Below are 12859 nucleotides of genomic sequence, written 5' to 3'. Positions count from 1 at the left end.
AACACTGGTTTTGTTAAGTCCCCACCAGATCAGTGTCTCAATTCCCCAGCTTGCAAGCTCCCAAAAGTGGCCCAGGAGCTGTCCCTGGAGTGCAGCCAAGCTCAGGCACCTGGCCTGAGGTTAGAAGTGCTTTCCCATCAATATTTCACCTCAGCAATTTCCATCTGGGAGAATCTGGGACCTCTGCAGTTACACCAGGCCATCCACTAACAGATTTTTACAGCAGTTGAAGGTGAAATCATCACCTCAAGCTTTTCATCATCAACATACAAGACTTTTATCTAGGGGAAAAATAAATCAAAAATGAGTGTTTGCACATTCCAATGTGCATTTCTGTTCATTCTCCCCCTCAGTTATCCAGCTTTTCTGCTGTAAGCTCTGACTTATACAAGAATGTTTTTCCCCCACCATTTTTTCTCTGAGTAAAACGTAATTCCAACGTTCTGCACAGCTTCTCCCATGACTTCCAACTCAAAATCCATCAACATCTGGGTGGAAATGCATCGTTGAGCAGGTGTGGTTAAGATCCTGAAGGATTTCTGTTGTATAAAAGGAGCTTTTTGTGGCTTAAGGCAGAGATTTTCAGGAAGAGCTGCAGGGCCAGTGGCAGCTTTTATCCATGACAATGAATACTTTGTTAACTGAAATACTGGTGAATATTTCATTTGTTGGACACTCCCTAAACCCCTCTGAGCTCCCAAAGGGCCACTGGAAAATTGGGAACCTCCAGAGACCCAACTTTGGTTGTGGGGAGCTGCTCCAGCCAAAGAAATCCCAGAAAGCCAGGCAATCCTTGGATTCAGGGCTTCAGCAGCACAAGATCTTCTCCTGCTGAAAGATCCAGAAAAGCTTTTCCAGGCTGGCAGCAGAGCAAGGAAGGGGGAAAAAGGAAGAGGGAAATCTCCAGGGATAAACAGGATGAGACAGCACAGCAAATATCCAGCATTCCTGGGAGACTCCAGAAGGAAAACAGGGAGGAGGAAAAGGATGGATGAAAACAGCAGAGTTTAAACCCAGATTTTATTACCCCCCCATCACCTGCCACCAACAGGGAGTTCATTATTCTGCCTTCTTTGGACTTGCAGAGGGCAACTGGATTTGAAAATGAATTTAAAAATAATGAATCAAAATATCTGGAGAGGTTTTTAATCCTTTATAGCTGGTTTATTAATTAATTGCTGAGCATGTTGCTTTTAATCCACTGATCCAGACAGGGGATACAGTTCAATACTCATCACACTCCACAGGATTTTCCAATCTTTCTGATCAAGGGCTTTGCAGGGAAGTTTTCTTTGTGTAAGGGAACAGAAATTAGTCTTGAGCTTCCCTAAATCTGGATATATGGAATAATCTACCAGTATCATAAAAGGCTTCAAACCACTGTGCCAAAAAATGGGGAGAACCTTCCCCACGTGAAAAATTAAAGCTGTAACAGTAGGTAGGGACTCTACCTAAAATCCAGGAAACTGCAATAAAATCTCTCCCTCTGGACATCCTTCCTTATTTTCTCCACTGCAGAAATTGCATGGAAAGATCCCTCAGGGATGGGAGGAACTTGTGGAATTTATATTGCAAATGCTTCCACACCAGAAATTGAACTTTAATTGCTGATTCTCTGGAATATCATCCATAAAATATGAATTCCAGGCCATTATTTTGGGGTGCAGTGGGAGTTTTGTCACTTTTCCTGGCCCTGTGATGGTTAATGATGGTCTGGGGAGTTTTTGCTCCCCAAGGGAATATTTATGGGATGTAAGGCACTGTCCTCACTCTGTCAGCATTTCTGCTCCCTCCCCTCCAGTGGCGTCCTGGGAAATGTGGAGATCTTCCAGCATCTCAGCCAGGCTGATCCGTGGAGCTCCATCATCATCTGTGTCACTCTCCACAGGAATATCTGCATCTAAAAACACACAGAAACCCCCCCCCCCAAAAAAAACAGCTGAGCAAAGAAAACATACCTCAAACCACCAGAGCAACCCCAAGGGAAAATGGGGGGGAAAAAAAAATCAAACCAACACCACCAAAACAGCCAACAAACCACAAAACCAAAAAACCAAAAATTCCTCCTAAAAGCTCAAGAGTCCCCTCATGAAAAAAAATTGAATTCTGTATCAAATCCTTCACTCAGCAGAGATTTTGGGTGCAGGAAGAAAGTTCTTTTTCATGTTAAAGGCAAGAAACAAAACCCATCAGGTGAAACACACCTGTGAAATGTTTTACAGCATTTCTCCAGGCATGAGGAGTTTGGAGGATGCAAATAGAGAATTTCAGTAAAATTGTTTTGCCTCAAACACGATTTAGACATGATTTAATTACACCCAGTGAAGGAGTTAGAAAGGCCTTACTTCTGTAAATGTTGACATTTTTCCTTATGGTCTCATCCTCTTCCAGATCTTCCAGGAAGTCCTGGTATTGTCTGTAAAAGATGTGGGATGTATTTACTCCCTGTTCCTTTGGATTTCTGGAAATTGATGCAACAAAGCAAAATCACAGAAACAAAACCCCAGCAGACCTGAGAGCATCCCCACATCTCCAACTCACCGCTGTTTTACCCTCACCTATTAATTCCCGATTCATTTCTCTCTAATTTCCCCTTTTTCCCTCTCAGCTGGAGGTTATTTAGAAGCTGCTTTGTCACTGAACAAGAAGAGCAGATACTGAACCTTTCATCATCTGTGTCTGAGGCTTCCCTGTCCCTCTCCAGCTCCTTCAGCTTCCAGTTCCTGCGGCGCTGCCGCTTGGAGCGGTCATAGCTCTTCTTGATCAGCACCTGCGGGGAAAAGCAGCTCCTTTCTCCACCTCCCAAAATCCCAAATCAGCACCCAAATCCACATCTGGGCATCTAGAACCAGCTGGACTGGCACTCAGCAGGGTTATATTGAATTTACAGGGAGTTTGTTGGTTCAAATGTTTCCAAACACTCGGGCCATGGTCCTGAAGGGACAGGCACACACTGGAGTTATCATTCAGCACCCAGTGGTTGGTAATTGGAATAAAACCAACAATTAATGTATTATCTAACCATGGCATTTGGGAAAAAACCCAACAATAAATAGAAAATTTAACCATCACTCAAATATTTAAAGAAATAATCCTTCAAAATCAGATGCTGCTCAAATTTCACTGTTGATATCCTCTCTTCCTTCAGGCACTGTTCACTATCAAACCACACTCCCTCCCAGCCTTGGGTAATGGAGGAACTCTGGACACAGAAAGGGATTTTCTTACCACGTCAGGAATGTGCTGGGGGTTCATCTTGTTGGCAAATTCATCATTTAGGTTGCAGTTGGCCAAGTCAAAGCTAAAACAGAAACAGGGGTTTTATTCTGCTTTATAAAAACCCTGACCTCAGTCTATCATGTTTCTGCTAAAGGGCAGCACAGGGCAAGGTGCAGCTCCTAAGGAACAGAAATACTTCCAGAGGAAGTGAAACAAATAAAAATCCACATTAATGTGCAGCTTTCCTAAGCTTTCTGAGCAGCTGCAGCTCCCAAATCCTGCTCTGTAGGCACTTCCCAACCTCTGGAATCCAAACTGCAACATCCACTGAGGTTCTGCTGGGCTCACAACATTCATGTTGAAACCTTTGTAAGCATCACCTAATTTGCCCAATCTTACAAAGAATTCACATTTGTTACCACTGTATATGATATTCATTAGCGAACAAATAATTAATTGGTGTTTTAAAAATCCTTCCCATTTATTTGTGGCTAAATTGTGATTCCAAGCTACACTCTGAAGGCAATCAGCTCTCTTATTTCTAACAATTTTTACATGAAAACTCCTTCCAGAAAAGAGATTTCTTGGATTAGGACCAGGACGATTCCACCCTTTTTGCTGCTTTCTTTCATTTTGAAATCAGAACAGTTCAGCACTTTCTTGACAGCACATGGATTCAGTCATTAAATAACCACTCAATAAAAGTTTCAGAAAAGAGGAACAGACCCCAAAACCAGGTCACCAGGATTCAGGATGTGCCCCAGGTGGGTGCAGCAGAAATATTGGTGATCCGTGTCCAGCTCCGAGGTTTTCCTGACCCAGGCTTCAGCCAGAGTGTGCTGTGGGAATGGAAAATAAAACATTCCTTAATAAAACTAAACCCAGCTTAACCCCAACATCTGCACTGATTTAAACTCCACTTGTCACTAAACTTGTGTTTTCTGCATCACATATCCAATGTATCCCTTGCCACTCCTCATTTCTCATGCCATAAAAGTAAGGAAATGGACATGGCAACTCCCTGGAATTCCCAAAGGCTGTTTCTATAAATAAACACCTATTTTAGCTTTTAACTGAGAAGATCCATTAATTCTGATTAAAAAGAAATGCTTCCACAAAACCAATTCAGTCATTAAAGCTGCAAAGTTAATATTTCAACAAGCAGAGTTTAAACTCTGCAAGCAGAATCCCTGGAAGTGGAATTCACATCCTGCCTGTGCCATTTCCAAACCAAATGGTCCCAAGGGAAGCTTCTGCCAGTGGCAAGGTCCAGAACAGCCCAGACTGACTGTGCCAGGCAGACCCAGACCATGGATTCGGCTGAGCAGGAGGCCCAAAACAGGAATTAACCAGAGAAACTCTCACCTTGTTTGACCGAGCCCCTGCCCCAGCACCTTTTTTCTTCTCATGGACCCTGTTGATGTCCATGATGATGAACTCCTCCAGCTGCTTGGGGTGGAACAGGCTGTTGAAGGGGTGGCGCCAGTAGGTGTTCCCATCGATTTCAGCAACTGCAAAATGATCAGGGAGAGAATTCCTTGTGAAAAAACAACCATTGACCAAAATGAAGGCAACTGCCTGACACATTTTGTTAATCTCTGTAACACTGCTGCAGAGCAGCTGATCTGCGACAGGCTTTACTCAAAGGAATTATTCCTGGATCCATCCTTTTAGAGGGATTCTGCTGCCCAAGCTCACCAGCACACATCAAGCAAAGCACAGAATTTCTGGTACTGGAGTGGCTGAAAATTTAATGCAGATGCCATGTAATTGTAGGGGAATAAAGGTGACACAGGTAAATGCTCAGAACACCCAGGAGCTCAAACTGAGCCTGCACTTTCTGCCCAGCATCCCATGGCAATCAAGCTCGGAGAACTCTCAGCTCACCATGAAATTTCTACTGTACAGATAAATTTAACAACAGTAAGGTCCAGAGCTCCAAGATTTTGTGGAAACAAACCCACAGGAATTGTGCCAGCAGAACCATCAGGGGCTGGGGAAAAGCCCCAACTCACTCTGCAGAGTCCTGGGGTCGATGAGGTGGATGGTGCTGGTCACTCTGATGCACACACAGATCTGGCTCATGTTCCCCAGGCTCTGGGCCAGCTTGGGTGACAGGCACACAACGTTGTCCTGCAAACCAACACAACCAATTGACATTCCCATTTCCTCCATTTTCAAACAAATCTGCTGAAAGAAAATTTTCAACTCTGTGGTTTTTTTTTTCTAGCCCAGTAACTTCTGCATTTCCTGTGTGGATCCCTCCCTACCCCCCAAACCCTCCAACTTCCAAATCTCAACTCTTCCCACAACAGCCCAAATGTGAAGCAGAGGAAGCTACCTTGCATATGGGAACAATTTCCACAGAGAAAGTGCTTTTGTAGTTGTAGACATTACTGTGAATGTCATGGGAGATCAAACGTTGGGATGATTTGGATCTGTGAAACAGGAGAACAGAGTTTTCAGGAAACAACAGACATCAGGGGGAACAGGAGATCCTGGGAACAAAGTGTCTGCATCACAAATACAAATATTAAGGAAACAGAGGTAAATTTTACCATGGCTAAGTGGAAAATATGGGACTTTTGTAGAAGGGATTTTGTCTGTTTTGATTAAAGTACAGATTCCTTACACTTGCACTTAAAAATTTCTTTCAAAAGGAAGGATTTTAAGACAGTTCCCCAAAGTTCTGAGTGCTGAAGGCAATGGACAGGGGAGCTGTACCTGGATGGAACCGTACACTGAAGGAAGTCCACCATCTTCTGGGCATGCTGCTTGGAAGAGTAATAAAAATCCAGGCCATCTGAAAAGCAAAGAAACAAATCTATTTCTGTTCTATTTTATCAAATATAATTCATAAGCTTTTCTCTGCACACGTGAAAACATCCATCATAAATGCAGGTTATTCTGCCTCCAGAGCCACTCACCGTGGATTTCTTTGATCCTTAGTGTGTTTTGATGGAGCCTGTGCTTCAAAATCAGCTGCTCCAAATAGTAAAAAGTCTTCTTGTGCACAGTCTAAAGCCAAACAAACACAGAAGCATCAAGGTTATTTAAGAAGCATTGAGCACAAAGCAGGATCTCTGAAGAATAAACATTTATATGAAGAGATTACCTAGAGAAAGAACATCCAACTAAACAAAAAGATTTCAGAGTGCTCTACTTTTAGCAAATTATTTAAAGCTTCCATTTCTCATTTTTGTGGAACTGGTTGCTAGAGAGATCTATTTCCTTTAAAGATAAATATTTGTCCCACTGTTTCCAAACTACCTTAAAATACAGGAGAGTATTTAGTTATCCACACAAGATCCTGCTGCCAGCATCATTTTAAAGAATGTTAATACTGGACAGCAGAAGTTAAAACTCTGTTCTAAACTGAGTTAGAAAAAAATTCAACAACCTTGAACACAAAACATATCCCTGTGGCAAGGTGTGAGTACATCTTTGTCTGAGAAATCCAGAAAACCACCCAATTCTTTGCCCGATTGTTCTGCCACGATCAAATAAAAATTCAGTTTGCCTCTACCTTCTGCCTGACTTGCACCACAGCTTTCCAGAAATCCTTGGCTTCAATCCTGTGACAGTCTTCACACATCTGAGACTGAACAACGTACTCCACCACAAACACCTGCTGCAGAACTGCCCCATTGATCACCTGCAAAAACCAAAGTGTTCAAGGTTTAAGCTCTGGTTGGGTCACAAATAACTGCAGGATTTTCCCATCTTTGCTGGATCAGACAATAACTTTCTTCATTCTGATGAATGGCACTTTAGTGACAAAATAATAATTAAAAATCCTGCTGTTTGCCATAAAAGCTTTTTAAAAGCCACATGGAGAAGGTTATGCTCCAGTTACCTCTTTCTGAACAGTCAACTTGAGCTTGATCCTCTTGGAATGTGGCTCTGTCCAAATGAATCCTGCATCGATCAGCCGGACCTGCCCGTGGGGAAGCACAAGAGCTCAGTAAAACCAAGCCCAACTCCACAAACACAAACAGTCTATAGTGAAAAAGTGAATAATCTTAATTACAAATATATATATATATCAATATCCCAAATCAAATTAATAGTGCTTAGCTAGAACATGGGGGTTGATCAATGTAAAATAGAGGTGCTCAATCTCAGGTCCTTCTCTCTAATAATATTCTGAACCTAAGGGATGTTTTTTCAAGTGAAACATGTGAATTTGAGTTAATCTATATACACACCTCTGCAACCCTTTTTCACATCATCATAAACCAGTGAGAACAAATATTGCATAACTAATTTCTGAAATCTACAAAAAATTAAAACCATATCATCTTCCCTCAGTTCACTCTGCTCAGCTCCCATCTCTGCAGTAACAATTGTGACCAGGCTGTGAAATCCCAGCAGGATCAGTTCTCACCTTGCTCAGGGAAGCTTTGATTTTCTTCAGACACAAAGCCAGGAGCTCTCTCGATTCCAGGGCACACTGGATCCAGGTTCCTGGAGGCTGGAGGTACCTGGGGTGCAGGGAGCATTTTACAGCATGTGAAAGGTGCTTGAGCACCTTAAATCACTCAAAGGACGAGCAGCTATTTCCAAAGCTTTCAGTTTAGTAATACCAATGCAGCTACAACTTTTATAATCGTAGAAAATCATGGCAAAGTGGCTAAGGTGACTGAGTTCATTCCCCCAGCACTGCCGAACCCACCAATAAACCACATCCCCAAATGCCACATCCACAGGGCTTTTAAATCTCTCCAGGGATGGGGATTTCACTGGGGCCTGGGCAGCTGTGCCAGACTGGACATCCCTTTCCATGAAGGAGTTTTCCCAATATCCAAACTAACCCTTCCCTGGCTGTCCCCTCCTGTCAGGATGTCCTGCCAGGCTGGCCATCCCTTTCCATGAAGGATTTTTCCCAATATCCAAACTAACCCTTCCCTGGCTGTCAGGGAGTTGTACAGAGCCAAACGTTCCCCCTGAGCCTCCTTTTCTCCAGGCTGAGCCCCCCAGCTTCCCCATACCAAACCTGTGCGCTTTAGCCTCCCCAAACCCTGACACTGATATATTTTAAGTGCATTTTGCTGCCATCCCCAGCGATTTCGCGGCTGCTCACCTCTCGCACTGCTTGCAGAAGTGCACCGTGCCCTGCTTGGGGATGCCCTCGGTGATGTCCACCTGGGCCCGCAGGCAGCCCACGCACATGTTGGCCGGGTTGGGCGGGATGGGGACGCCGCACTGGCAGCACAGGCTGGGACACAGGGACAGAGAGAAGCACAGTTAGTCATGGTCACGGTCATGGTCCCAGGCACCGTGAAGCGCGGTCCCCCCGCCACCGCTCACATGTGTCCCTGCGCCGGGGCCGCGGGGGCCGGCAGGTACTCCATGGCTGCGGAACACGCGGCGCTTTCCGGCCGGCAGAGGAAGGGGAGGAGACGGCGGGGAGAGCCCAGCCCGGCCCCGGGAGGGTGGAGCGAGGGGACACGGAGAGGCAGGCGGGAGCCGGGAGGGAACGGGGAAAGGATCGGGAGGGGCCATGGAGAGGCAGGCGGGAGCCGGGAGGGAGCGGGGAAAGGATCGAGAGGGGCCATGGAGAGGCAGGCGGGAACCGGGAGGGGGCCGTGGGGGAGCCGTCAGGGAAGGCAGAAACGGCCGTGAGGGGCCATGGAGAGGCGGGCGGGAGCTGTGAGGGAACCGTGAGGGAGCCTGGACAGGGCCTGGAGGGGCGATGGAGACGGGGGGGGGAAGCGGTGAGGGAGGCGTGAGGGGATCATGGCGGAACTGTGAGGGAACGTGGAAAGGGCTGTTCCGGGGCCGTGGAGAAGCGGGCGGGAGCTTTGAGGGGGCCGTGATGGAGCCGACGTGGAGAAGCGGGAGGGAACCGTGAGGGAGCCATGGAGGAGCCCTGAGTGAGCCCGGACAGGGCTGTGAGGGAGCCATGGAGCGGGAGGGAACCGTGAGGGAGCCATGGAGGAGCCCTGAGTGAGCCCGGAAAGGGCTGTGAGGGAGCCATGGAGCGGGAGGGAACCTTGAGGGACGTACGCTTTACAATTCGCTAATTAAGAATTAAATTATGTTTTTATTTACAAGGACCACCCGCATAGTCCGTCCGCTTTGTATTCAATTTGTGATGTACCATAAGCACCCTATGGAAAGGAGGAACCGCCGTGGCAGGGGGTCAGAATTAAATGACCTTTAAAGTCGTTTCCAATCCAGAGCATTCTATCATTTGATGATTCTGTGACACCAAGGTTTGTTTGTGGATCAGCACTTGTTTCCTGCAGGTTATGCTGGAGAAAAATAAAGCTGAATTGCATCAACACGTTGTGTGGGATTTATTTAATGTGGTAACATCCTGATGGAAACGAAGAGTTCTTTCACTTCAGGACTGAAAATCACAGCCTGTCAAGCTGTCTGCCGTGTTTTTAATTCTTTGGCACATTTTTCTTTGGTGTGATGCTTGTGTTCACACACTTACTCCTGCTCCTTTGAAATTAAGTTTCTTTGCAGACCTCTCTAGAGACTCACTATGGACCATATTATTAAAACAATGAAAGAAAAAAGCACAATAAATAAATATTTCCCTGCTCTGAAGTTTTGTTTCAGAACCTCTGCTGCACAGCGGGTGTTACATAGTATTTACTTAGAAGCCCTGATGAATCACTTGATCTTTGATTTAGGAAATAAAACACTTCCAGGCTGGCATTTGGAGAGTGGCGTTGGGAGAGGGGTAGGACAAAGCCTGTCCTTTATGGAAGCCACTGGGATGAGAATTGGATCCTGATAATGCTGGAAAAGTTTCCATTGCAGATTTATTTTCTCCACCTAGTTTTGGTGCTAATACACCAAATCCCACCTCAGCTCAAGGCAGAGCCTCAGTGAATATCAGAACTGGGTTCTTTGTTGTCATTGAAGTAACTTTGTGTTGCCTCTGCAAGCTCTGGTTGTCCTCTGCTTCCATGGAAAATTTGTGTTTTAAACTGTGTTACAGCCACTTCTGAAGGATTTAATATTTTTTGAATATATTTTTATTGCACAAAATGAGGTAAAAAGCAAAGCAGCCTGAATCTCACCCCTAGTGAAAGCCATATCAGTTTGTACTGATTTCTTACGTGTTTGCAGTGAGTATTAAGTGTTACATTGATTTTATGTGGGCGTTTTCTGCCTCTACTGCCATATTCTTTCACAGCATTTAAAGGGTCTATGTCATAGGCAAGGACAGTGAGCACACCATTTAAATATATCTCAAATTAAAAAATTTCACACTATTTAAAAACAGGTGTCAATATAGATTTGTTCTCAGTTTTTGTTTTTTTTTTTTTTTTTTTTTTTTGCAGGTGGCTGGGCCCTCCAGAAAGTCCTTGTAGGTGTTTTTGGGAAAGCTCAAGTGCCAAGGCCAGAAAACCCAGGAGACTTTGTGCCAGTGACAGCAGCTCCCAGCAGCTTCATTTTCAGTAGGAATGTCCAATGGAATGGTAAATTCATGGGAATATCCCTGTGATTAATTGAACAGACACCTGAGGTCACTATTCCCTCACATTCACTGGATCCAGGAAAGGAGGTGCCCGAGGAGCTCCTGGACCTCTCCTGCTCTGAGCTTCCCAAGGAGGAATTGTTCTGGGCTGCTGTTTTCATTACCTGTGCTCATTCCAGTATAAAACTCTCAGGAACTTAAGAACAGAACCAAACAGTGTTTTACACTCATTTTTCCCTATTCACTCCCACATAAACTGGGGATTCAGAGCAGTGTGCACAGCACCTCCACGTCACAAACAATAAAAACATCCTCATTCAACTGCAGGACTTTAGTAACAGCATCCAGATGGAAGCATGGGAAGGGCTGTGCAATAACAATAAAACACCTTCCTGATGTTTACTGGTGCCCAGTTTAGTTTTGAGGAGGATCCTGGAGACACCCAGTCTGTATTTCTTTACAAATCTATTCTAGAATTCTTTACAAATCTATTTCTCACAAGCATTCACACATTCCCAACAATTTTGCTCCTCTTCCTATTGCAGGAATCCACGATTTAGAGAAATGGAACAGTTTCCATTCCGACCACAGAGGAATTGTCAGGATTCAGAGAGGGGAATTAACAACTGAGGAGTCTCCAGGATTCAGAGAGGGGAATTAACAACTGAGGAGTCTCCAGGATTCAGAGAGGGGAATTAACAGAGGAGTCACCACGATTCAGAGAGGGGAATTAGCAAGAAGAGTCGCCACGATTCAGAGAGGGGGATTAAAGGCAGGGCTTTTTACAGGAGCTGTTTCAGCTCCCAGTGCCACTGGAGACATTCTTGGGCAGGATCAGATTGTGCCTGGCCTGTGTGTGGGGTGGCAAGTCCCACAAGGTTTATTCCAAGGTTTATCCCCCAGGTTTACTCCAAGCCAGGATCCAGCTCCCAGTTTGTAATCAGACATCTCCAAGCTGTCTATTCCTTTGGAAAGAAGGGCTCTCCTTGCTTTTCATGGATTGCAGCTGGGAAGTTGTGGTGATTTCAGCAAGGGCTGCTGTTTCCGTGTGTCCTCTGTGGTGTGAACGGGAGGAATAACGTTCCCTGATTCCCCTGGGCCATGGCACTTCCAGGGCTGCTCGCCGTGTGTTCACCTGCACTACATTTACTGGGATAATGCTCCAGTTATTTTCCAGTTCTTGCCTATTTCTTCAGTTCTTGTGAGGAATCCAATTAGCAATCCAATTTACAGTGTGATCCACAAGCATTATCGCTGCTGAACTTCAAGGCAGGAACGAAAGGAGCCAGAAGAGCCCCTATAAAATGGCTTTGTGACAGGGATGGGGATATTGTGACATTCCACTCCCAGCTGATGGAGGTGAAACTGCGTTGCATCACCAGCTTTAATGAGCTTTGTCACGGCACAAATACCCGTGGGTTGGCTTTCTTTTCATGTCTGTGTGAAACTTGCACGTCAAACACGTTGGATGCAGTTCAGGGATACCTCTGGAAGTGCTGCCCTCTGTCAGAGAGGGGGATAACTCCCAGCCCTGCTGAGGCAGCTGGGAATAGCTGGATGCTCAGAGGCAGAGCTGCTGGGTGTGTGCAGTCAGGGGAGCAAACAGCTCTGTCTGCTTCCTAAATCCCTGGAGCCTTTAAAAAACTCCTGCTGTGCCTGTCAGGGGCTTACAAGCAGTGGGATTTTTCTTTGTAGCCTTTACAAACCAAAATAACCCAAACTGTATTGAGCTGCTCAAACAGGGAGACATCCCAGATGAATGAAAGTAGATTTAGATTAGATGTGAGGGAGAAATTGTTCCCTGTGAGGCCCTGGCACAGGGTGCCCAGAGCAGCTGTGGCTGCCCCTGGATCCCTGGCAGTGCCCAAGCCCAGGCTGGACATTGGGAGCAGCCTGGGACAGTGGAAGATGTCCCTGTCCATGGCAGGGGGCAGGATGGGATGGGATTTAATTTGCCTTCCCACCCAAACCATTCTGGGATTCTGGGATTCTGTGAAATTGTGATAACTCAAACATCGTGACTTTTCCTTCCTTGATAACCACGGACAGCCACGGCAAAGGTTTCACTTTAAGGCAAAGCATGGACAGGAGCCAGGAGGTGTTGCTTCAGTGCTGGTGTGTTTGTTACCAGGCTGCACTAGGCATGAACCTCAGACTAAGAAATAATTGTTTTAAAAAGGTAAATATTTGCTCATCAGA

At 45.4% G+C, this 12859-nt stretch overlaps 1 protein-coding gene across 1 annotated transcript; it reads right to left on the bottom strand.

The window, feature by feature from the left end:
* Positions 1–1132: 1132 nt before the first annotated feature.
* NMD3 (NMD3 ribosome export adaptor) lies at positions 1133–8592 on the bottom strand. Its single transcript, XM_066556507.1, has 15 exons — positions 8530–8592; positions 8303–8437; positions 7607–7703; positions 7076–7156; positions 6746–6874; positions 6147–6237; positions 5944–6022; positions 5561–5657; positions 5235–5352; positions 4585–4730; positions 3946–4058; positions 3229–3301; positions 2664–2770; positions 2346–2416; positions 1133–1900 (listed from the first exon to the last, which is right to left on the bottom strand). Exons 1-15 carry the CDS (start codon positions 8571–8573, stop codon positions 1767–1769), a joined length of 1515 nt encoding a protein of 504 aa, XP_066412604.1. The 5' UTR covers positions 8574–8592; the 3' UTR covers positions 1133–1766.
* Positions 8593–12859: the final 4267 nt, after the last annotated feature.

Source organism: Molothrus aeneus, chromosome 10, assembly GCF_037042795.1.
Source record: "Molothrus aeneus isolate 106 chromosome 10, BPBGC_Maene_1.0, whole genome shotgun sequence".
Lineage (NCBI taxonomy): Eukaryota > Metazoa > Chordata > Aves > Passeriformes > Icteridae > Molothrus > Molothrus aeneus.
Note: the sequence above shows the minus strand (reverse complement) of the source record. Positions and strands in the feature narration are given on the sequence as shown.

Bases quoted from the DNA above. Each gene is read 5' to 3' on its own strand.
- NMD3 (XM_066556507.1), bottom strand. From the start codon at position 8,573: ATGGAGTACCTGCCGGCCCCCGCGGCCCCGGCGCAGGGACACAT. The intron at 5,353-5,560 runs GTAGCTTCCTCT...GTTGGTTTGCAG, and splicing joins AAATTGTTCCCATATGCAAG to GACAACGTTGTGTGCCTGTC. The intron at 4,059-4,584 runs GTGAGAGTTTCT...CCATTCCCACAG, and splicing joins CAGGGGCTCGGTCAAACAAG to CACACTCTGGCTGAAGCCTG.